The sequence below is a fragment of the Stegastes partitus genome, unplaced genomic scaffold (genome assembly GCF_000690725.1).
Source record: "Stegastes partitus isolate 25-593 unplaced genomic scaffold, Stegastes_partitus-1.0.2 Scaffold1158, whole genome shotgun sequence".
NCBI lineage: Eukaryota > Metazoa > Chordata > Actinopteri > Pomacentridae > Stegastes > Stegastes partitus.
The window spans coordinates 83948-110272 of record NW_007578889.1 but is presented as its reverse complement, the minus strand read 5'-3'; the positions used below and the strand labels follow the sequence as shown (position 1 = coordinate 110272).

Below are 26325 nucleotides of genomic sequence, written 5' to 3'. Positions count from 1 at the left end.
GCCCACCAGGACCAGACAGTGTCACAATGAAGTCAAGTGCTGAAAGGGTAGGAAGCGGTGAAAAATGGGCTCAGCAACAAGACATCTATCTATCCGTCCATCTGAGATATTTGTGTGAATTGTATGGTGTATAATATGTCTACCTCACTACAAAACAAGGTGAAAACTAGTAAATAAAAATAAAACAACAAAGCAATATTAAACCCTATTCTAATAAAATCCTCAGGGAGGGAGTTTGGAGGCTGAGGGATCTTGACAGCCGAAGCTCCGTCTCCTTTAGTCTTGAGCCCGGTTCCGGGGACAGCCACGAGAGGCTTGCCCTGAGGATGTGAGGCCACTCTTCTGGCTCACAAGGTTGCAGCAATTCAACTGTATAACTAGGGAGCCAAGCCATGAAGTGCTTTAAAAGTGATCAGTAAAATCTTAGAATCAATTCTGGAGCTGACTTGTATCCCGCAGAGATGAAAGGCTAAAAAAAAAAAGGAGTTATGTGATCGTGTCTGTTTGAGATAGCTAAACGCTAAGCAGCAGCGTTTTGTTGCAGTGATTAAGATATCACCATGTAAAAGCATGTGAGACCTTAAGATGAGCATGAGAAAGGAACAAGAGATGCACCGATGAACAAACATCAACAGCTAAGAAGGTTCTGTTTGATTTAAAAAATAAAAAAAAAAGCTCCAAAGCAGTCATGAACGAGTATCCCTGAGGTTAAACTATTTCTCAAGGTTGTCCAACAAAACTGCTCCATCTACAGTGTCAATAGCTGGGCTAAGGTCATCTAAATTTTTAATTCAAAACAGTTGCCTGCATCAGCTGTTGGTAAAAGCTCATTTGTTATTTTGCTGAAGACTGTTTGAATGATATAATAGGTACACAAACCGGATTTTTTTACCCATATTATACAATGTAATTTTTTTTAAAAGTTGTTTTCTGTTTTATTTTAAACATTTTTTGTATTTTAACTATTCTTAAATATTAATCAAATTACAAAAATAAATTTACATCTCATGCAAAATGACACTAAAAACCTGCAACCTAAAGAGTCAATTTAAAAAAAATAAAAAAGTTTATTTACTTTCCACAAAAAAGAATGTTTCAATATATTCACAACATTATCATAATTACAGAAATAGTTCCTTATTATTTAATAGATGTAACTGTTCAAGTTGTATACTGCAAAAAAAAATAAAAAATTCAAAAATTAATTACAATTAGTGGAAATGAACAGAAATACAAGTATTAGGTCTGTAATGTGTTTGTTAAATGAGAGATCTCTTGTGTAATTACAGGAGTTTTCAAAATAAAAATATTAATTTAATTTGTTTTCATCTGTGTATAGTATCAATAAGTGTTGGTAAACTATAATAATTGAAAATAGTGATAATTACTGCAGCAGCTGATTAACTGCGGTGAACAAATCGCTCCATCGTGTAGATCAGCTTTGAGGATTATTTCGATATCAAACTGCTGTGAGGAGATTAACAACATTACAGGTTATTTACTGTGAAAGTCTGCAGCCTATTTGTTGTGTTTAACATCGTAGCGACCAGTAAAGGCGGTCGCTGAGACCACGGCTGGTGGAAAACCCTTTATGGGTGATGATGGTCTGTAGTTACACGACACTGACAGACCTGCAGTCTAATATCAGTGATGATGGAGGAGGTATCAATTTCTTGCTTCAAATGACACAAGCAGCTCCTCCTCTTTTTTTTTTTTATTTTTACGTTTCCTTTTAGCTTGTCTTTGATTTTGTCTTTGGTTTATTCATTTAGCAAGTGCAACTTTTTTTTTTTTCCACTGGCACTGCTTTGAAAGTGATAAATTTCAATTCCAATAAAGTAATTTCTCAATAGAGGTACAAGGTAACAACCCTGGATGAGACAACAATCCCAGCCACAAGAGGGAATCTAATACGTGATATCAAATAGCCTTCAGAAAAACATTTATCACTCTGTTTTCTGGTCTGAATTCAAAGGAGGGGGGGATGGCACCTTTTATCCTGCAAAATGGTGCAATGAGGGTCAGTGTCCTTTGAGTGGGACAGGAGCCATTTGACAACGGCTCTCTCTGGAGTCGTGCCACTATTTAGAGGTCGGAAGAGACAAAAAAAAAATATACCCGCACACATAGACGCAAACACGCTTGGCAGATCGTGTTGTCCTTTGCTGGCTTGGCTATCCCTGCTGTGACCTTAATTTGTTCTGTCTTGAGTATGAGTGCCCACCGGGCAGCTGATGCACCTCAAGGGAACAAGCTGACAGCATGTGTGAGCATTATATGGGATCGAGCATATGTGGGAAAAGGACAGAGATGGACAAAGGAGGGTAAAGACTGAGACAAATAAAACCGCATACGGAAAGAGTGCATGCATACGTGTGCATGTGTTTGTGTGACTCTCAGGTGAGCTGCGGCCATGTTCACAAGTTTAAACAGAGGAGACAGGAGGGGGGGGGAGAAACCGAGGCTGGAAGCGGCGGAGGCAAGGCCACCAATAAAAGCAAAAGAACACAAGCTGTCTCCCTGCAGGCTAATCCTCTAATGAAGATTTGTGGCAGTGGCTGGCTGGTGATTATTGGCCCAGCACAGAGACAAAAACCATCTTCGGTGATACTGTAAATACAATCTCTCACATTTACACAAGCCATCACCGGCGCAAATGAGAAAATTTAGCATGGAGGCAGGAGCGCTGCTGCTCCAGTGTTTATGGGCGGGTGACTGTTGTGCTCTGACATGCTGTCAAACTCCTGATGCTAAATTAATAAGCAAAACCCACTACAAGCCCAAAACATTAACCAACATTATTCAGATGTGAAGAATGCAATGTGAAGTCGCTTATGTTTATGCTGTTATTCCTGTCTCATTGGGCCAATTGCACCAATCCCAACTATGCTAATTTTATGGAAATGCTTGTTTCCATCTTTCCTCTCTGGCTCCCTTTTGTTATATTTCATCAGTGCTCTTCTGAACCACTAACAAATACCGTCTGAGTTTCAGTGTTAGTCGAGAGCAGCGCTGAACATAGAAGCAGGTGTTCATCCATCCGTGCATCCCATAACAGAGGCTGCTACTGCATTAGGCGAAACTGACAGTGGGAGATTGAAAATTCAGCCCAGGCTTCCATCTCTACGCATCCCTTTAAGAATTGCACTTCACATATCATAGACACGAAAATTGCTCCGCTGAAGTTGTACACGGGAGAAGATCCAAAAAAATCCAGCATGCGGCTACAAGATCAACATACACACAAGTAGAAATGAATGACCTCAGGTACCTTATTACCCTTGTGTCCCTTACAGCCTTCTAATCCACACCTCTGGCACTTCGCCCTCCCAATCCTCCCTTTCTCCTCCCCCTTCTCCCCCCAGGCCGGGGCAGGGAGCTGTGGTGCAGGTCCTGGCAGGAGCCCCTTCTCCTCCCTCCCTCCCTTCCTCCCTCCCTGGCTCTCTAACTGAGGGGTAGGGCCACTTGTTCAGGGGAGAACTTGTTTGTGAGACAGGTGTGCATACCAGACGCCTGCGTTAAGCCCTGCGCCACGCGGATCCCATAACTACCTGCTCGCGAGGCTTCTCCGGCTTTCATCCAAGACTCAACTAAACCTATTTTAAAGAATCCTTCTGCTTGCTGCAGCTACAGTTGCTGTCAATGGGCACCACGCCACAGAGGGCAGGTCTGAGCTGCCACCTTTTTATCACCAGACCTTTCTGCATCCCATCCACTATTATACAAACCATTAAAACACATTGGAAAAGAGTCAGTTGGAAGGCGTCAGGGGTGGAGATTTAGGCTATTTTGAGCTCTTCATGTAACATTAAGGATTAAAAGCTAGCTTAAGGCTTCTTGGAAGCAAAAGCGAGTACTATTCATTCAGGCTGTGTGCCTGGCAGCAAAGCAGTAGTAAAGTGAGAGCTGTTTGGATGGATGAGGTCACATAGTGAGGAGATGTCCTTGTGGCTATAAGTAAAGTTCAGGCAGGGCTGTAGGATGACATTCCCAGCAGTGTTTCAGATATACTGCTCACGTTTCCTCTTTGCATGAGTCAGATGATACAGAGACAGAGTACAGTTCAATGCATGCAGTCGGAAGAAGGCATAGATTTCTCCCTGTAGCTCTGCTGCAACCAAAATAAAATTGCCACCCCATATCCAGTCTCTCTCATCTCACTATTTGCTCATTTCCTCTCTCTCTTTATCCCCTAAGTCTCTGTCCTCCTACACTATTCGCTCGATCCTGCTCTCCCATTCTATGGTTGCTTCATAGACTTCCTCCTCCTCCCCTTCTGCTTCCTCCTCACTAACCATGCCCTTATGAATTGACCTTGCTGCAACTCAAGGAGAATTGATTTCTCTTTTGGTCTTTGTGCGAAACCCTATCTCAACAGCACTCAGAGGAATTTCCTCTTCCCCCCAAGAGCTGGATGGAGCTAATTCTCTGTCATGAGGACACTTTTCACTCCATTTTATCTGCCTGCCTTCCTCCCTCTCTCTCTCTCTCTCTCTCTCTCCCCTCTACTCCTCTTCTCTTGTGAGCACACAGAAATAGAGCAGGCATGATTAATGCAACATCTATCGCCGCCAAACGTTAGCTTTGCTCAACCTTTTTATGCTTGGCTGCTGTTTGAGAAATTGTTATTCATGCACCTTCCAACACTGTTCCTGAATTATCACATTAGCTTATCAATAAAACAGCTTGACTTTTTACTTTTGATGAGCGTGAATAAAATAGCATAAAAAAAGACACAAGGGCTGGCTGAGACACTGACTGGGCGTGTTTTATCACATATTCATAATTCTAAAAAAGAATAGCAAAATGCAACCGAAAAAAAAAATAATAATGTAAAAACCAGGTGAAACTTTAAAAAAGTTGGCTTGGAAGCTAAGTGATCTCTGCAGTGCACCTGCACTTGTACAACAGGCACATCTGAGTCAACAGAAACAAGCAATGGGGATAAAATTGACCTTATAATGCAGTTATGTCACTGCACTGTCCAGGTCTATAACATGCTATTATGTTGTAGTGAGACGAAGAACAAAACGTTTTGCACATTTTGGTGCAATGCTAGCATTTAATAAAGAAGTTAGGCAGACTTTCATCGGGACAAATGTTTGGCACAATGTAATTCAACACTAAAATGAGCAATGAGCGGTGCCATGCCATGCAAGTACACTTATTGGTAGATCCCAAGAATGACAGCACGACACAATGCATGAACGTAAATCAAAGCAAAGAGAAACTGAAAATCAGTGAGATAGACCAGACATAAAGATTAGAGAATAAGTACTGCGGAGACATCAGAACAGTAGATGACAATGAATCTTCTGCATGATCAAGGCAATAGTGACTCTTTGCAAACACTCGGGAGCTGCGGTGTGAAGAATCATCTGTTCCTCTTTCCACTCTATGATCAGACTGACTGTTGAAGCATACACAACATTTTCCAGGCTTCAACTCCCAGGTGTCTTGTAGCCCCAGGATTCCCAGTAAGTAGTGAGCCAGGCTGCCTTGGTGAATGCACTAATGTGACACCATAATCACACACAGGTGCATTTTTGTGCTTCACAGAGCAGCAGCAGCAGCAGCAGCAGCACCGGGCTTTCGGTGGCGGCAGGTGCTCGCCCTGGTGTGCGTGTTGTAAACAGTGCATTTTATTCAAGGGTACGCATGTGCGGAAAAAATGTGCCATGTTTACATCCAAATAAAAACAAAAAAGAAAGACCTCATCACTGTAATTCACAAAATTAAATGGTGCGTACATCTTGCGTCATTCAGGCCTTTACGTTTGGTGAACGGTCTTTGACGGAGGGCACTGCAGTGAGACCAGTGGAGCTGTGGGAGTCAGAGGAGCAGACACCTCCACCTCCCTCCGCTCTGCAGTACTACACACACCGATGGACCTCACGCACACATGCACGCACGCACACACACACACAAGCATTTACAGACACAATGGGTTGCCTTCCCACCAGTCCAATAACAGGCCTATTCATTAGAGTCTCTTACAGACAGTATTGACAGCCTGCTGACACACAGTCACTCCAGCATAAACAAATGGAGCAATACGGAAAAGCAAAGGGAGGGAGGAGAAGAAAGGAAGAGACCTGTTATAGCGGCTTTTTCGACCGAGGAGGGATCTCCACAAACCAGGACTTAAAAGAAAGAGGAGAGAAGAGAAAGAGAGCTGTCACATCTGCTCCTTTCTACCCCCCCAGATAAACCCACATCGTCTCACACACATAATGCAGTCTCCCTTCAGATGAGTGTCGCATTAATCTTACATCCTAGGTCACTGCTAATGTATTTGGCCTATTCTAATTACAGTCATGGGAATGAGTCTTTCATTCAGAGCCTTCCCACATCGAGAAACTACTGAAAGGTGAACTGGGTCAAGTGCAGCGAGCTGCTCATCACACACACATCACGCAGCACTATGTCACAGCCACCCTCCTACTTGCCAGAAAAAAAAAAAAAACATATTCCCACTGAGAGGAATGAAGATATTCTGCAAAACATCACGGTGAAATCTGAAGCCAGTGGGCCGCTTGCTGGAAAATTTGCAGAATGTTAGAAAATGGCCCTGCAGAATTCTCAAGTTTCAGCTGCACCAAAGCATTCCAATTATAACCGGGAGTTGCAACGAAGCCTAAAGGGACAAACTGTGCCGTGCATACCAAATATCTGGCTCATTAGGGAATTATAATTTACCGTGTCACTTTGACGTAAACAAAGAGAGCAGAGCAGTCATGGAGAAAATGGGAGGAAAAGTGCTGATCTGCTTAAAGACATATTCCCTGGTGTCCTCTTGAGTTGACCTCTGGAGCCAGGTGAGTGTGTGCAGACTGTTAGAGGAAGAGGGGGGGGTTAGAGATCCAGGTGAATGGAATGAGCAATAGCTATGCAGACAGGTCAACTGAGAGACAGACTTTATGAAGACAGATGAGGCCAGAGTGGGCCCACAAACACAAAGACAAAGAGACAGATAGACTGCCTGGCCCTGAGCTCGGGAGGTCAGGCCTGACTCAAACGGACAAGACAGATGAGACATTAAACAACATCCAAACATGAACTGATCGTGACATTACTGTGACTTCCCCAAAAACGTACAGATGAAGCTCACATTTTTCACAAAAATGCTTGTCAGACAGTCATCATGAAGCATTTCAGGTGACAGTAGAAGGACAGTAGAGACACATCGTATCTAAAAGTGAATTCTATACCATGGGCTCCCTCCAGGCTTCTGGGAGTCGAAAGGGTTGGAGTTGTTTTTTTTTTTTCAAACAACATGGCGGCTGATCACAATGACACCACAGACGACTGAGAGGCTCTACGTCAACAGGAGCCCGGTGATCATGTTCTCTATTAGCTTGCCATTGTTCTCTAGCTGCTTCACTCTGTTCTCTGTCCAAATACACACGCACACTTTAATACACAAGCGCTCAAAGCAGCAGCAGCCCCATACCCATAACTTGGTGCAGAGCCCATGTCAGGCAGACAGCAATGCTGGCTGCCCGTGGCTTTGTGTAGAAGCACACTGTACAGCACAACCACACATCCACTGTCATTATCAGCGTCAGGACTGTCATCGCTATCACGTCGGCCAAAGACCTCTGCCAGGGCCAGAGAATGCCTACAAAGCTGGTTACCAGAGACTTGTGAATACAACATCAAGGACAGAGCAGCACTGTAAAAGGTTACTTGCTCAAGGTCATAGTAAACAAAGCATAGGAAAAGACTCATAGCCATGCAGGCACAGTTGGTGATGCATGCGGTTTACACAGGCGTACTCACGCTGTACATATATCGCACTGGCTTTTTTTTTTAATCACATTTTTATCACAATATATACCGCCATTTGTCAGAAATATGTTATCACAACCAAGCAGATGTATATCAGTGAGCTGAATCAGGAAATTTGCTGATTGGAGGTCGAGATCAACCAGCGCCAGAATTGTAAAGGTCATTACAATGACATTACCCTTTTCAGAGGAGGGAAAGCAAGAAATGTCAAATCACTCAGTGGTCACATCATCATGCAAATGGAGCAGAATGTTAGGTGGTGGAAAATCTCTATGTTCAGACAGAAATAATGGAAGATACCTATCTGAGTGACAACTTAATAAGGAGATGTCTAGGTCAGCTTTGTTGGCAGGTGTGAAGGGGGAAAATTTAACAAGCCATTAGATGTGATGAAAAACACACAGATTTGGTATTTCTCAGCTACAGTCATTATCACTGTTTAAACACCAGTCAGTCTGCTGTAAGAAGAAAAAAAATCTGCCATATATGCAGTGAGCACTGACAGCATTCAGCGTTTCTGCAAAGGCGTAATTCATGGTGATGCACAACAGAAGTTGCATTGCATGTTTTATTACTTCGACAGCAACTGTAGTGCCTAACAGTTCAAATAAACTCACTGTAATTGCTATTGCTAAAGTCAAACCATTCGGGGAGTTTGTAGACTCCTTGTGACTGCGGGAGAGCTATGAATGAGGAGAAAGGCTGGTGTTAACACATCCTGGCCAAATATCATTTGCGGCTGCTGCTGCTACCACCTGCAACCTGATCAAGACGGTACTTGTCTAACTGTTAAATGAGGCTTAAGTCAGATGTCTGTTCACTTTTGGCCAGCTGCAAAAACTGGAAAAAGTGAAGATGCAAATAAAAAAAATAATTCACTTGTCAGTGGATTGAAACAAGAAACAAGCTTCAGAGAGTAAAAAAAAAAAAATAACTTTTGCATTTAACAGTCATTCTAATAGACATGAACTTTACTTTTAGCTTACAGGTATACATACTCTTCGACACAGACGCTTCAAACTTGCACACACAGACTACATGACTCCCCATAATCATTAAAGATGTCTGCTTGAAAAACATGCCTGCCGGGAGAGCAGAGGAGCAGAGCTGCGCCTGAATCAGCCCAGGCATGCGTTAAAACAAAGTGGCCTCTCCGGCAGAGCACATAGCAACACACGCACACACAAACACATACGTACACACATTTGGAACAACTACACACACAAAAACCACACACAGTCTCACAGACACGGCTGTACACAAATTAGAAGACTCTAGAACACTTTCACTAGCTGGCACGCAGTGCGTTGCCTGTTAAACACACACACATTCTTCATATTCTACCCAAAGAGCAGCACACCCTGGACTGGTCATATCACTAGACTCATAGTGGCAGAGCCCATTCTCTGTCTGAATGTACAGCGTCAGTATATAGAGCACACAGACCACACAGGATCCCCTCTCTCACACATGACCACTATGAGACCAGCATACTAAAGAAGAAAGCGCGGGCTCACTCAGAACAATGTTTAATAACTGGGAGCTACACTGTCCTGCACGCTAAGGACTGAATCTCTTGCTTTAAAAAATGCCATTTGTTTGATTGCGTGTTTGCTCATCGACTGACGGAGTTAGAAGGACGGGTGAGTGAGAAACTAGGCACGAGTGTAACACGTTACCAGAACAGATCTATACATACTTGATATATTTTGTGTTAACTAGATGTAGAAAACTGCAGTTCATCAGTTATCAGTGAGTAGAAATGAAGCCATCGTTGTCACTTCACCTCTTCTGACAGAACATGGGAATGGTGGAGTCTGGTCATGTGACCAAACAGCCAATAATGACAGTCCAGCTCCAAACACTTTGACCTTCCCTGTCATCACTCACACCTGCCATATTAATGGCACACTATTATCGTAATTACAAGCACTAACCATGATTTAAAGGTTCACCCGAGCACTCACTATTGACAGATGTCTGTATGGAATGGAAACCAAGCACAGTATACTATTAATAAAGAGCTGCTGGTGGCCAAGTTTAAGTAGGGATTAGTGATACAACAACATGACTGACCTCTCCAAAATCCCATGCACCAAAAAAAAAAAAAAAACAACTCACCCAGAATCATGCTGTGTGTTGCCTTTGGTGTCCCTGGGTTGACAAGTGTTCCCTCACTGCCCCCGTCTCTCCTGCTTTCGACAAGGGACAATGGCTCCAAAATCTCTTTTCAGAGTTCCTCTCCACTCTCCAGAAAGAGGCAACTCAGAGAGGCAGCGCTAGATGTGAGACGAGACTGCTGCTGCTGCTGCTGCTGCTACTGCTGCTGCTGCTGCTGCTGCTGCACATGCCATCCCTTGCGCCTGCCCTCTCCAGGTGAAAAACTGAATGTGTGTGAGAGAGAGAGCGAGTGTGTGTGTGTGTTTGTGTGTGTGTGTGTGGAGGAGGGGGTCCAGTGTTTCTGCAGTGGTGGCTCAGGTAAGCCTGAGGACAGTATGGAGGTGGTTAGTAGCAGAGGAGAGAGAGACACACAGACAGAAGAGGGGAGAAAGAGAGAGGAGGGGGAGCCTAAAGTGTGACAGCCAATCACAGAGGGAGGCTACAAAACCAAGATCTTCTTCTCCACAGCAGCCAGGAGGAATTGCAGTGGTCTCCAGCAAACAGCTGACGGGCAGCTTCCTCTCAACTGTGTCATTTCACAAGGAGCTTCAAATGGAAGGTCTTCAATGTGCTGTAAAGTCTTCTTTGGTCTCTGTGATAAACACACTGCCTTTCCCCACTCTGGCTTTCTCTCTCTCTCTCTCTCTGCTTCTTGTTTTTGGGGTTGGGTATAACCTAAAGGCACCTTACATGCCTCTGCTCTGATTGGTGGCAGGCTCAACCAATGGGAACAGCGGCAGACACTTGTCATCATGCAGAGTGGAAGTCATGAAGGAGAGACAGAGCTTGACTGAAAATGCCGTCTACCCCAACCACCACTGTTTCTGCCTTTCATTCTCCTCAGCAGTCTCCCTCCTTCCACAGAGCCCGGCTGGCACATCTGTATATTGCATTTTGTTGTTTATTACCCCTCCCCCCCCCGCTCTGTCCTTTGACTCCACGTGTATGTGGACTTGTTAGAGGATTAACCTTTTCTCTGCGTGGCTTTGTCCTTCTCCCCTTCTCTCCCTAACCTGAGCAAGGTTACACGTTTCATCAACCTCTGCGTTTTCTTCAAAAGGATGGAATTTAGACTGGGAGTGGAGTGAGGGGGGGGAAGAGGTGGCAAGCAAAAAAGGAGAGATGGAATAGAAAGCGACAGAGCGGAGGAAGCATAAGAAGGAGGGGCAGAGATTAAACTAAATACAAACTGACAGAGGGATGAAGAGACGTGGAGTGACAAGAGGAGACGACCAGAAGGATGGAATGCAGAGACAGACAGAGTCGGACACAAGGAGATGTGCTTCGGAGAATTAAACTGTGGACCACGGCAATGCGGTCACTAAGTGAAGAGGAGCTTCACAGCCAGCTTCTTATGGTCCACTTCCTCCACACCAAGAAGCCATTCAAACAATGTCTGCTGTCATGTTCGAGCACGAGTCTCTGCCTCCCTCTCTCTCTCCAGCTCCCCTTGTGAAGAGGAATCAGAGGAGAGCTAGAGAGAGACGTTTTGAAAATCACACAGCCGCGATGTTATTGAGAAGCTCAGCGCTTAAGAGAAGGCTTAACAAAGCTGTCAAAAAATTAATCCCCTTGGGCGGGCATGCTTGCAAACACACAGATGCAAACACGTGAGCCCGGGGCTACAGAAAATGCTGCCTGATGTTCACAGTGCCTCCTGTTGTCCTGCTCTCTCTTCCCCTTTTTCTTTTCTATCTCTACCTCCCCACCACCCTTCTCACGCTCTCAGGCTGAGGCTGTGAGTCACAGGGTGCTGGAGTGAATACTAAGGAGGCTGGCTGACACCTCCAATACCTCTCTGCACAGCAACTCCACTGCATACGTTTAAGCCACTGTATGTAAACACTGGCAGACGTCAGGGCCACAAACACCCACACAAAGTCTCACAGATTGTAAGTTTGGATAAAATCCATTAACTGAAAGCTGCTGGTATTACGGAGCATATGGTAGCTCTTACCAAAGGTGCACACAGAATCCTCTGTCTTTCACGACTTCACTAAGACACATGCAACGGCAATAAAACTAATAACTTAGAATGATGAGCAAATGTTTTATGGTGCAAAAGAATAAACAGGAAAATTAGAAAAAAGGAATTTAAGCCAATAAGTCTTTGGATCACCCACACAAACGTGACTGGAGGAAATGGCCTGAGCACTGAGAATATTAGTTTTTGAAAATGTGACACTAGCAACTGCAACAATAGTTATTATTAATAAAGCTGTGCGTGCAAGTTGTTCTGTGAGCATTTGTGCGTGTGTGTGTGTTTGTGTCGGCAAAAGAGCTGAGATAGGGTTTCCTCATTAGTTGTGTTGGTATCAATAATTCAGAGTCGGTCCTTGTTGGCGTTCAATGGGCCGAGTGCTAATGTGCTGTCGGGCCAACGGGGGCCCAGGGCCCAGCGCCACTTTAATGGATGTCATGATGAGAGGGTGAAATTGGAGCATGGAGATCCTGTATCATCTATAGGCAAGACGGAGAAGGGACGACAAGGCATGGGAAAGGAGTGAGGGGACAAGGGTGAGGGCCACTGGGGAGAGGACAGATGGCATTATTGGACAGGTACGTGAGGAAGAGGGGAGGAAACTGGGCTATTAGGTTCCTCTGTTTGCCAACGGCAACAGATCATCATTCTGAAGATGACCTCAGTCGATCTCTGTCACCTCTGGACAGGAGGGCATCGTGGCCACTGTGGGACCTGCATAAATGAATAATGAACTGACATTTATTTCATTTGCCGTCCAATTAAGTTGCTTGAGGGATTACACTCAACAGGGTTTCTTCAAATGTGATGGGAGAAATAGAATATAACGTTTAACTGCACACGTCTGTTATCATAAATCATTGTCTAAGGACGTTTTGAAGAACAGTGTAGCTTGGTAATAATCTCAAGGGAAGGGGGGGTTTTCCTTACAAGAGCTACTCATTCAAACCCTTCGTTTACTATAACAATATTGACATATGTCTGTATATAATGATGCTGCATGTTCAGCTGATCTGCTGTGCTGCTGCTGAGAAAACAATCTGTTGATTACACCAGCAACTGTAATTGCAGATTGTAATGGAAGTGGACACTGCTTCTATTTTTCAAAATAAAAGCAACAATTTACACACAATTTTTTTTTTGGAAACTTTCAAGGTAGTTATTAGGATGTGATTCAGACATTTGTCCAATAAAATAAAGCGCTTTATACTGTTATAAAACCATTTTTTTGTATAAAATTTACAAAAAAAACTTTTTTGGTGAATACTGTGTTGGCCAAGAGATGAAATCGATTTTTCTAGGCAAATTTTTGTTTATATACAACTTATTTGCATTGATCAACAGGCACTTTATGCTTTTTAAAAAATGTACAATATAGCATGTATAAGAAAGAGGGGGGAAATGGTTCAGGTAGTGGACAGAAGGGCGATGTGTTTGTGTTGTGTGTGTGCACATTTACTTGATAAAGATTTGGGGTCTGGAGATGAAAACATTGGAGTGAACACTAAAAAATGAAAAATAGACTCATGACTCAAGGACTGGGTCATAAGTAACACTGTTCATGGAAAATAAGCAATAGGGCTTTTACTTTGCATTATGTTTGTAATATGTCATGTTTTCAGTTTTGTTTTGTTTTTTTAAATCAGATTTATTTTTTTCAATTTTGTTTTCTAATTTGCTGACATGTTTTCTGTTCTTGTTGGGATTCAGTTAGATGTGTTTTCCAAAATGACATGTTTGGGGTGTTTGTTCTTGTGCGTTCTACAATGTTACATCTTCACTTGTGTTGTTTTGCCTGATGTTGATGTGTTGCTATTTCATTAGATGACAGTGAGCTTGTGGAAGATTAGTGGGTTTAACCAACATGTATTACCTGTGAGTCACCTTTGCATTCACCTGGACATACTCACACTTGTTTTTGTCACAAGTTAGGATGTTGTGTTCCGTCACTCACACCATGGATGCTCATCCCACCATTGACCTTAAGTGTCATATCAACTGCTAGCTTTAACATACCTTTAAAGTGAGCCAGATTCTAACGCTGAAAACAAGTTTTAACCCTAAAATAACTCGTTAACATGTGAGGAGCAGCTTTACAGAGATTTGAAATGATTTTTGTACAATGTGCAGGAAAGAGAGAGAGAGCAGGATGGTGATAAGTGGTGAGCTTCTACTGCACTCTGCTGGTGTATGCCTGTCAACACAGGATTAACTCGGTCTGTCAAAGACCAGACAGATTCCCGACTCTGTGCTAGACAGCGGCATGGAAAGGTTCCATAATGTAAAATGATCCCATGTAAAGTGAGAGGGTAATATCTTCTTTGAGCCATGTCAACACACTCAGGGGTAAATAAGGGAACCAAACCAGACAGGAGACACAGCTGGTTACAGTATTGATGGTCTGTCAAACATAATCACTTATACCTTACTCAAGCGAAAACTATCTATACGACAGACAGAGCTGCTGGGGCCAGTATTCTTACTGACGCTGTTTTTATCGGCAGAATGATGAATTTGGCAAAGTGCACAGAGCGTGAGTGCAGCGGGTCACATACGAAATGAATGGCTGCTGAGTACGAAAGACGCACAAGAATTTGTCCATCTGATGTCCAGAGGCAGCCTGTGGGAGATATATCAAACCTGAAGCGGGGAGCACTTAAAACTCGGCAATTCAAATACTGCTATGATATGTCCTCTTCATTCTTTCCTGCAGGGAAAATACACAGTAAATCTGCACTTATTGAAATTTGCCAGACTGACTGTAACTCACTTCCTTACAAGAGCTCAAACTCCGTGTCAAAATACAACTTTTGTTGATCATAAATTCTAGTCATATTTCATGAGCCTGGGCCTGCAGGCGCTATGTGACTTTCCAGAAATAATAGTTTGCCCTTTTTCTTCTTTTAGAGTTTCCTTGCATGGTGAAATGAAAAAAGACTTCTGTTGATACACACTCCTGCACCTGGGTCATATATTATGCTTTTGGGTGTCTCCTGGCACTGCGGTGGTGAATTTAGAGGCTTCCTATGAAGGTCAAAGGTGAGCTGGTCAGGCATGAACCCAGCGTCAACATACTTGTGCTTTGTGGCAAAGACGGTATTAAAGCTACCAGACAATTAATCACAGCTTTTCATTCTTTGAGATGTTAGCAGTCATCCCTCAGTACTGAATAATGAGCTGTATGTAGATCGCATAACAAGCGAGTTCGTTCAGTGTGAACACATTACCTCTACATTCCCCTTGAACTGGCCTGAGTCTGCAAGTCTGACAAGCATATCACTTTGCAACTGTGAGGGAGAATCATCACACTAAATTTAGAATATCGATCAGGTCTGGGATATGTGCAGGAAATGTGGACAGCAGTATAATGTGTTTCTTGCTTTTATTTTTTCCTCAAAAAAACACTTAAATAATTCAGGATGGATCGAGTTTTTGTTGAAAATGCTTGGTAGAAACAACACTGCGGCCACTGTGAAACAAAATAGAGTTTTCTTGTCAATGGCGCCGCGCTAGTGGCAGCTTGTTGCAGCAGCTCCGTTGTACTCGTCTCGTTTGTCTTTCTTTTTCTTTGTCTTTCCTTGGAGAAATCTCTCCAGTTGTGTACCAGCGTGTGTGTCTTTTAGCTGGCGGAAAAATGTGCCCCAAAAGTTTTTTATTTATCTGATATTTATATGTAAATTTTTTATTTTTTGTTTTTTCCTGTGTCGTATCTGTGTACGTCTGTTGAAAGCTGCTGTCAACGATGTGAATTTCTCCTTGTGAGATAAATAAAGGCATATCTTATCTTATCTTATCTTATTGCTAAATGTACACGATGAAAAAAAAAATCCATTATTTTCCATTTCAGAAGAAGAGATTAAACTCCAGCTTGTCATAAATAAACACATGCCTTCATTTTTTTTCTTTATTGTTTAATTAAAAACTAAAACAGAGAAGTTTTCCCATTTTTGATTCCGATTCAAGCTTTGAGGAGTTGTAAGCTACAAATTATTCGCATTGATCCACCGGTTATCACTTCTTTTGCATGTATTTATCGCTCATGTGATTCATTCTTTTATGCTTTGGCGGCATCTTTTAGATCAGTCAACAAATCTTTATGGGCTTTTAATTGAATTTACAGAAAGAGAAAGGGGGACTTTGTGTTTTGTGAGGACCTGTGGATGTGTGTACACAGGTGGGTGGGCCTGTGCTGCGAATCCACACTTTTCTACAGAGATGGAGAATGTTGAAGTTGACTGTCACACTCTCACACGTCCCTGGCATTTTTACACCCGCACCGGAGGACAGGGCGTCTTTTCTTTCCACTCATGTTCAAATCCCAACATTTGCACCTTAACAGGTTGCAGTTCATACTTGTCGAAACTTGGCTACGATAATTCCCAATATTCGGCTCTAAACTGACACGTTTCTATTTGTTATTACAGTGTGCTTCAGAACACAGCAATTTGAAGTAATCATCTTCTCTCCAGATCACAGTCTATTTCTGAAGCTCAGACATTCCTCGGCTGGGAGTGAAAAAAAGGGTCAACCACATCCCTGCTCGAAAATTTAGACTTCATTTTAACAGCGTATCATTTTCATCCTGTTTTATCCGAACAAACAATTTGAACAGAAACGACGTCCACGCAAACATTCACTTATTATCACTGCATGCCAACACACCAGCGCACACAAAATAAGATCAGCTTTGCCTTGAACGTGTGGTGTTTGGTCTGTGTGTGACGGCGGCAGAACACAGGTGGAGCTGTCAGGACAGTTTTCGGTTCCACAAATACGTGAATATCTGAGCCAAGAACGAAGCTCAGTGCCCTTCAAGCACATGCACACACATATTTGTCAAATCCATCTCAAAACTAAATCAAAACTTACACAATAACAGGATGCCTTTTGCTCCCCACAGGGACAGCATCATTTCAAATAGAAACACACAGACATAGCAGTAGATAGGTTCATTTCTTACCTGTGCTCCACATTGACTACACTTCTTCTCCTGCTGCTCTTATCACTGAGTCCAATCACAAACACTAGAAACAACTATTCCCTCTGTGAAATCCACACGAAACTAGTCGCCGCTTCTGAGGTGACAGAAAAATGATTATACTCTCATTAATTTGAGTCCAGGAGCAGCAAACGGCACAACGGCAATGTAAAGGACATGAGGACATAGCGAGCGCTCACACTTTTCCTCTGTCACCTCCCCTCCACCTCTCCACATCATATCTCCTCCCTCCCCGTCTCCCTCGCCGTCTCAGGCCTGTGTGAAAACAAAGCCAGAGCAGGAGATTCCAGCAGCTAATCTTGGCAGGCCTTAATAAGCGAGGGCAGTTGTGTCATAAGAAGGCAAAAGCAGACTGTTGAATGCTGTAACAGGGAGGCTGGGGAGGGCAGGGGGAGGGAGTCAAATGTCAACGAAGGCATGAGGAGTAAAATGTGATGTTCAGCACGCGGAGGGAGGAGAAATATTAACCTATGAGGAGATGATTTGTGGTACAGCACTTGGAGTGAATCCTCTAACTTTCTCTCGAAATGGAAAACAACGAAGCACATTCACATCCACCGCCACGAGCCTTTGTGACCGAATCTGGACGCAAGAGAAAGTTGAGAAAAACAGCGAGAATTTGGAACGTATGGAAAAAATGCTGAGTGACAACAGTAACGCACACATGCGGAAATTCATAGGTAAATGCTAGTCTGCAGCACGCAGCCACCCACCATGCAGACAACTTGGAGCTACTACAATGTGACATGAGATGTACAGTAGACGTCCTCACACAACACCACCTCCCAGAGTGCAGCTAACCATTAGAGTATGATGCACTTGCAGTAAAAAAAAAACAACCAACACACTCTCAGTATGCGGGCACACTGCGTCTTAGCACCCCCACGGGCAATCTGCAGAAAGATAGGTTAGAAGGGGAAAAGGACAGCAGTTTACAGCTGTAAGCACATTTCAGCACCCGGGGCCTGAGGGGTAGAGTTACAGAGACACACCGAGGACCAGAACTGTCCCTCACAGTCATAAACATGCCACTAAAGGTTACACTACAAACCATTAAGTTTGGCAGTTGGATTTGTGGTTTTTATGGCTCAATTTACTTTGCAAATTTCTCAAAAATTCTTATGCGGTAACTTAAATGTGAAAAGCCTGCTTGATCATGTTTGCGGTTGTGCAGGCATGTATGATATACTTACAGGTGGCACAGCTTTTGTTCATATTACTTGCTCTTTCATTAGAAAATCCATAAAAAGACATCACAGACTCTGAAGCTCCATTGGTTCCTTCACTTTGTCCAATGATTACATATTAAAGTTAATGTGACTGTAATATTTTTTGGTAGATATTATTTCACATTTTAAAAAAACAATCAATTTTTTATGATCTTATGGAACTGACGCGCTTCAGGGGGAGAGATCATATTATGGATAGGTTATCATTTTGCTGAATAAAAATAATACATATATATATATATATATATATATATATATGTGTGTGTGAATTAGAAGGGCTGAAAGAAGATTAAAACTCATTAAGAGATTAATCCTCTGTCCCTCAACAGCCACCACAGGCTTTTTAAAGCCATGTTATCTTTTTAAAAATGTCAAAAACACACCATTTGTTAGATGAAAACTGTAAAAACAGAGAGAATCATCAACTTGCTAACAATCTTTAAATGCATCATGAATGTCATGCAGTTCCTTCAAGAAAATTAATCGAATCTAAGCTTAAAGTCACAATATTTAAACTAAATCTCTGTATTTTATGTGTCTTTTGAAAAATCAGCCCAAAAAAATTTTTTTTTTTGCTTTCATTGGATTGTGTAATAAATAAAATAACAAAAGTCTGTCATCCTTTTCAGCTGAACTACAAGATGTGCTGAGTACAGAGGAGTCAAGTATGAAAACAAATAAAAAATTGAAGTTTGGAATAGCATTATAACTTTTCATATTGCACAGATGATATTTTACAGTTCTCCCTTCCTTTCGCCATAGTGCTGTTTCCTTGCAGTTAAACATGCAATATAAAGTCAGGTAATGTTGCAGTTAAATATGAGGCCACAGTGGGAAATAATGTTAGAGGAGCAAAAATCACTCCAGAATCTACCTGGAGTTCAGAGAGTTAAACTGCATCTGTTCTTAGGTATGCAAAAAAAAATAAAAAATGTTTTCTAAAGTTTAGGAATGCTAATGAGGTTTTAGCAAACTAAGTTGGACAAATAAAGTCGCTATTTTTCAATTAAATGTGAAATGTGTTCTTTTATTTTTCATGTTAGACTCTATTGCAGCTCAGTCAGTGAAAGCAAAGAGGGGATTTTGTAGAATACTTTCAAGATTAATAATATACCTTCTTGATGTGTCCAACTCAAGGTGCTGAAGCCTTTAGTGTCTTAGGTTTAACCCATTTAGTGAATCTTATATGAGGGTAGTTCAGAAAGTTCTCACAGCAGAAGGACTGCAGTTGCATTATTTTTCAATGTAGTCTCCTTTAACTTCAATACACTTGGTCCACTGATGTTCAAGCTTAGTGATGGAAGAAGGTCGCATCTTGAGCTTCCAGATACTCGTTAACAAAATGTACAACTTCCTCATTACTCTGAAAATGGTGGCCATGCAAAAGGGATTTCAGTTTTGAAAAGATAGAAGTCAGACAGTGCAGGTCTGGTGAGTAAGGTGTAGGGCGCAACAGTTCACAGCCACATTTGGCCACTCCTGCCACCTGTGCTGTGTCCACAGGCACATTTTCCTGAAGCAACAGTAGCCAGCTTAAAGACTTCCTCCCTTTTTTTCCTGTAGCTGCTTCAAACATTTGAGTTTTAGTGGACAGTGATTTAAGGCTTTATAGTTTACAGTTATGCCCCCAACAGGATGCACAAACAGAACCGTCGCGCTCTGAAACCTCTTCATTTCAATAGTGTGCATCGCGCAACCACAACGCGCAGGTTGAAGAAGTCGCGCGCCCCCCACAGTTGAACTTTATTGAACTTTGACCCACCTGTGACGCAAAACCGCGCGGCCAATAGAAACGAGGCATTTTACCTGGCTGGCACGGAGGGCAAAGTGGAGGCAAAGATGCTGCTGTGTGTCTGAGTACCCCGAATTATAGACACGGCTTTGTGGTGGTTTCAACCGCCAGATAAGTTGTTGTAGGTAGAAAATATGCAGTATTATAATATTTTTTAAAAGTCATGTTATGCTACTCACCCCTGAGCAGTGCGCTGATCCCGGCGGTGAGCGCAGCAGATATCGCCTCCTGTGTGAAAGCCGGATTGCGACCCTTGTTTCCGGGTAAGACCGAGAACCTTTATGAAGTAGATACAGTCGTGACTCGATAATCCGACACTAAATGTAAAGCCTTCTTTAATGTCCACCCCGGGGAAGCGCTTTGACCGGGTGGAAGTGGCCAGAACGCACAGGCAGTACTTGGCTGCTGACGCCAGTTTAGTTAGTGGTCACAGTTCTGTTTCCACCATCGGTGGGGGCGGGGGAGAGGCAGATACGCTCCATCGTGTTTACTTCCGTAAACACTGAGCACGCTTGCTGCTTGTGACATCGTCCTGTTCTCTTCTGCACATGCGGGACACTTTTGGGTTGTATGAAGTTCATGCAGCAGATCACATACAAGTCGTATTTAATTGGAAATGTGAACGAACTTACAAAAACATCCGAATTGAGCATTAAGTCCTGCAGTCTGAACATAGCCAATCTGTCGGATTGTTAAGACATAACATATCCTTATTTGTGACATAAAATGTCATGTCGGAGTCGGAATCCAAGGCAGTCGGATGGCCTATTTGTAATGGGTTCCGTTCGTTTTTCCTTAAAACCTGTCGGATAGCAAGGTTTTTGGATTGTTAAGGGTCGGATTATCAAGTCACGACTGTATAGGAATTACTCCGCAGGCCAGAGGAGCTAATGTTGCCCAAGTACAGTCCCTGTTACATAGAATGTCTTTAATTGGAATATATTGTTATCATTGTTATTGGAAACGAACTGCTTTCTATGAAAATCCCCATGTAGATAGCAATATCAATTTCTGAATTTTTCATCTCTTTCTGCACATTCTGCTCAAGAGAAGTCACTTAACTTACTACCTTTTTGTGTGTGTCACCTGTTTAATTTTGCATTGTGAACAGTGCAGAGAACACACTGGGTTGTCCACTAAGGGCCTGTAGCAAAAGCATACAAATAAATAAAACAAAGGACACACAGGCATCTCACACCACAACATGAACTACTGCAAGCTACTATTGCTGGATAGTAGTTGCTGGATAGTAGCATTTCTTGTACCTGCTGATGAAACTTCATTCCTGCATATTGGGGGGGGGCTCTGAATTTATAGCCATAAAAACTTTCATGTAAAATCAGAATTTCATATTTTGAGTACATCAGATGTTTGCCACATAACTAGATCAAATTAGCTCATAGCTCCTAATTTGTAATGGGTAGAACGACAACAAAGCTTGTTTTGCTACATAAGACCATAAAAGTACAAACATATAAACAACTAAAGAGTAACTGAAAAGATATGAATCAGGAGATTTTTTAAAAATAATTTGTTGCAGCTAAAAAAAACACTTACAGCTACAGTGCTCTCCCCAATTAGACCTTACAGTGAATGGAGTCCTGTGACCTCCGTCTTCCATCATGGCCCTGCCCTCCTTGAGTTTAATCAGCCCAAACTGAAAACACCCGAGTGCAAGTGTGCAAGGCATTTTGGGTCGTCAGCGCATTTCTATATAAACTCTGACACTGTGAATTAAACACATGGTGGATTTTGGCTGTTTTTTTCCCTGAAAATATGTCAAGCATAGCTGTACTGACAAGCAGGTATAGCTCATTTGACAAAATGTACTGTCATGACTTGCGTAAACAAAGCTTTACAGACTGGCCATTTAGGGAGGAATGTCACTGCACACCTGAAAAGGTAGGAAGGCCACTGTGTAGCAAAATCCTGGTGCTTTATAACATTGTTTAAATTTATAAAATGTTTTCAGAAGTATGATAGTTAATTTTGACTCTGTAGTGCCCAAAATATTTAATCCAGAATGAGGATTTATAGGTAAGACAGAATGTGTCAGACACCTCTTACACACTTAGGAATGTAGCCACACCTATATCTATAAAGCTCTTCAACTACAGGTTATTAAAACAATTATTGGTATTGCACTTTAATTTTGTTTACACAGCAATGACATCATAGCCTTTTATCCAAGGCCGTGACAGCTTGTAATTTAGAGCTAAGCAGGTGTCAGACTGAGTTTCATCAGGTGTCCAGTTCACAGACCCTTCCTCTTGCCGACCCCAGTCCTGTCATGATGGATGGGCTGCTGATATGTTGCTTGTTGAGCAACACAAAGTGCCATGTTACCAGCTCATAATCCTCCCGCAAGAGCCAAAAGGAGATCATCCTCTGGTTTTATTCCCGCTGATATTTACTTATTGCTATATGCAAAATCTCGTAATTTGGATTTTATGTTCTGTAAGAAATGCTTCTGACATTAATGACCCTGCTGTTTGTCTTTGCAGATGGCCAAGGCTGGGTTTGTCCATTGCCCCAGTGAGAATGAGCCTGATGTTGTGTGCTGTTTCTTCTGTTTGATTGAGCTTGAGGGCTGGGAGCCAGACGATGATCCCTGGTAAGAAAAGCATCTTCACTTCCTGATTTCTGATTCTGATTTTTACATTCATATAAGCTTCGAGTTTCTGAAGAATGTGGTACTAGCAGTGTAGGGATATGCAGTAGTTTCAAATATGATTTTTTTTTTTTGTTGTTGTCTTTATTACTCAGAATTAAGAGATAAGCCATACCCATTTAGAGAAAAATGTAATAGACAGCACATCACAACAGAGCAGGAAAAGGAAAAACTGCAGCCTCATTACAACATTCAGTTCATGCTACAGCCATTTTTAAAAAAAATCTTGATCCGCATGATAATCTTCTGTCTGATTTTTGTTTTACAAAGGATTGTATGCTTGTTAAACTGGATTATTTAAGGATGACAAAGTACTTGTTTGCACTCAGCTGTTTTGTCTTCAATACATTTCTATCACTGCATATTACTTGACCAGGTCGGAACATGCAAAACGCTCCCCTGACTGTGGATTCTTAACCATGAAGAAAGACTTCACCGAGCTAACTGTGGCTCAGTACTATGGAATGGAAAAAGAGAGGCTCAAGATCTATCTCGTAAGTGTCCTTATCAGTGTAGACTGTATGCAGTGAAGTAACCTTTTGCCTAAATACTCCTACAGTGATTCTTCAACATTCAGCTTTGTGTTGTTTTTCTCTAGAGAAAAGTTTGTCATAAGAAGATGGCAGCAATGCGGGATGACATAGACCACACGCTTGAGAGGCTTAAATCTCAGTTGGACTCGATATGATTCTATGTATTGTTTTTTTTTTTTATGAAAGGGTGCAGCAAAAGCCTACAGTCTTTACTAAATACTTTGATGGAATGGCAGTTTAAAATATTAATAAAGTTTGGTGGATTACACTGTAGTACTGTCTTTAACCACAAGATGGTGCTTTTGCACTAAAGCGGTAGTTTTCCCACCACAGGCGCACTTTGTGGAATCCCCAATCTCGCTCTAAACCTTCACAAATGCAATCTGAAATGAAAGCCCACATTGAGCAGGATTACAATGCGGGGCTATATTCCTTCTTTTCAAACCAAATACTTACCATTTTCCTGAACGTGCCACCACCTCTACCACCCCTTTTCAAACCTTGACCCTGGACAGATGGCCTGAAGCCCCTCCTTTTCAATACCAACTGTTGCCCCAGTAACATCTGTTACATATAGGGGGACAGTGTGCACTGAGAGGGCTTGCCAGGACACTGTGTCTAACCCTGTGAGGAGAACTGAGATCTTAAGGAAAAAGTGCAGGATGCTGCAGCTGACTATGGAAACTGTGGGAAAGGTGCTCATGCAATAACAGTCCTAGAAAACTCACTTTGTTGTTTCACTAGTTGTTTAGCTCTTCAGGAACAAAGGTTTAAGTTTGTGCAGTCTTGAGATATTCACATCTTTTATAGAGCAGAAACAAAACGTGTGGTGTGTGAGTTTGATGGGAGGGTTGACTGGATAGAGAGCAGGATTAAAAGATGCGATCCCTTCTCCAACCTTCCACTGTTCTGGATTAATGTCTAATGTAACACTCTGGCCACTGAGCCCAGATCAGCTGCTTAATTCTCTTTTATCCGCTCACTGCAGAGCAAATTGCAGAGAATATTTTTAGATGAAAAAAAAAAGTAAAATATCCCTAGGTGATGTAACATTTCTAATGAAACTGTTATTCTTTAGGTTTTCTGAGCTTTCTTTCCCAATGAGGTTGTGAAATATTTTCACAATCACTCGTACTTTGCTGTTGAAATCAAAAGTATTCATTTGAGATAAAAACCAGCGTATGTGGAGAGGAACATTCACTAACATTATCAGCTAATACATCCAAGGAGTTTATTGATGAGCTGGTCTGTTTAGTTAAGTAAATGGTGGGGCTTTGCATAAGTACACAGCCTGTTTACAGTAATTGCTAATGTAACTCTAATCAGGGCTTATACCCACATCCCGTGTCAATCCACTTACATGTGTGTGTGTTCCAGAAAATGAACAAAGAGAATAGCATGGCGTGACTTCTGTCTCTGTGCAGCACAGATGTGATGGATGGGCTTATGTGTGGGAACGGTGAGAAACTGTTTTCATTTTATTGGATCATAACTAAGATGAGGGCCAGGCCTTATGTTTCCCCTCACCCCACTTTTTTTTTTTTTTTTTTTTGTAGAATAATCAGTATAAACCTAAAATCAGTCTTTAAATAGCAGCAGTCTGCATTGCACCACCATGCATTTGATTAGGTTTCTCTCAGATCTAATTAATACCCTGTGACAAGGGGTTTACACCAATGACCTCGACTGCAGTTTCCTAATTAATGAGTCTCCGCTAAACAAACTGTAAACAGTGAGTGTAGCAGATGGACAAACGGACAGATGTTGCTAACAGAAACTTTACAACCTGAGCTTTCCATCAGGCCCCATCTGTTGCTTCTTGCAACCGGTACCTCCCCTCTACCATCCTCCAATGCTTCTCCTCATCAGCATCTATCACAGAACACTGATGCTCTATACGCGGCCCTGAATTAATGACATCAGCATTTACCTTCTCAAATGACCTGGCTTAACCCTTTGGTAAACAAAGACCAAATCATGCAACATATTATCACATCAGTGCAATAAAGATGGGACTTTTTCACTATTTATCTAATGGTTGTTCTTCAACCTTCACCTACTTATGCGCTCATGAGAATATACTAAGCAAGATGAATGACTGGCATCTATAGAGGCCAGCTGACGGAGACTTCAAAGTGATTGTGAACCGAAGCCGTGTTGGTGTGTCTAAATCATGATGGATTTACTGATTGATTGCCAGAGAATAAGGACATGGAGTTGCACAGTTCCTTGCATCACAATTAGGAAAAAAAAAAAAAAGTCCTGTTTGAGTTTTTCTCCTCCACCTCTAATGTTTCTTCCATGTCTCCGGCAGCAGGGCATGCTGGCTGCCTGCTCTCTCAGACACCACGGCCCTCCTACCTTGGCTGTTTTTTTTCTTCTTCTTTTTTTTGTGCCCTGTTCCAAAGAGACCTCCATCTGTCCCTACACTCGGCTCATTGTGGTGTCCCTCAGCCCAGCAACTTCCACAATGCAGTGGGCGTGCAGAGGGGGGGGGGTCAGGGTAAACACGACAGCATCCACATCCCATTAGAAGCTCTTTAACTCCTGCACCCTAATACTCCGAGAGAACTCTGGGAGGGGAAGGTCCACCCCTTATCCTCGTGCACACAATGTCACCTTTTACACCCACTTCCATAGGTAATGAACCTGCAAGCTGCCCTCTTTCCTCCCCTTCCATGTACGTCTCCATTTTTTATCTCTCTGGACAAGCTGTTGTTTTGTGTCATTTCAGTTTCTAATCAAATTAATATAATATTTGAACTGAATTTACATGTTTTACAGGAGAATCAGTGCTGTTTTTTTTTTTTTTAAAGCGATACTAATGCAGAGAACCATCCTTGGATATTTGTTACCCTTAAGCTGGATTCATTTTATTAATGTCTTGCTAGAAAGCAGCTGATACGCTGATATTCTAATGGGATGTGATATAAAAAGTACGTCAGTTTTGGCCAGTTAATACAGTTTTATTTATTTTTATTCCCTTTCTTTCACCATGTTATAAATGACCAACCCTAATCATGAGCTTTTTAGATTACCCCGCCTCCAATCCTGCCATGTTCTCACTCCGCCAGCCTTGGCATCTTTCATTGTGTTTCTCTGTCTTTGCCCACATTTCTTTCTCTATCCATCTCCTTGGGCTTTCTTCTACCAGCTGCTCTTCCAGGGC

General features: G+C 42.3%; 2 protein-coding genes across 2 annotated transcripts in view; one reads left to right on the top strand and one right to left on the bottom strand.

Annotated features, from left to right (window-relative positions):
• znf385a (zinc finger protein 385A) overlaps positions 1–10034 on the bottom strand; it is a 54884-nt gene extending 44850 nt beyond the window's left edge. The window contains exon 1 of the mRNA XM_008296861.1: positions 9913–10034. Coding sequence (XP_008295083.1) covers positions 9913–9922 — 10 coding nt within the window. The 5' untranslated portion in view covers positions 9923–10034. The remainder of the gene's footprint in view (positions 1–9912) is intronic.
• An 11694-nt stretch (positions 10035–21728) lies between these two features.
• Positions 21729–23311, top strand: birc5b (baculoviral IAP repeat containing 5b). Its single transcript, XM_008296860.1, has 4 exons — positions 21729–21854; positions 22457–22566; positions 23000–23117; positions 23222–23311. The coding sequence occupies exons 1-4, from the start codon at positions 21729–21731 to the stop codon at positions 23309–23311; spliced, it is 444 nt and encodes a 147-aa protein (XP_008295082.1).
• Positions 23312–26325: the final 3014 nt, after the last annotated feature.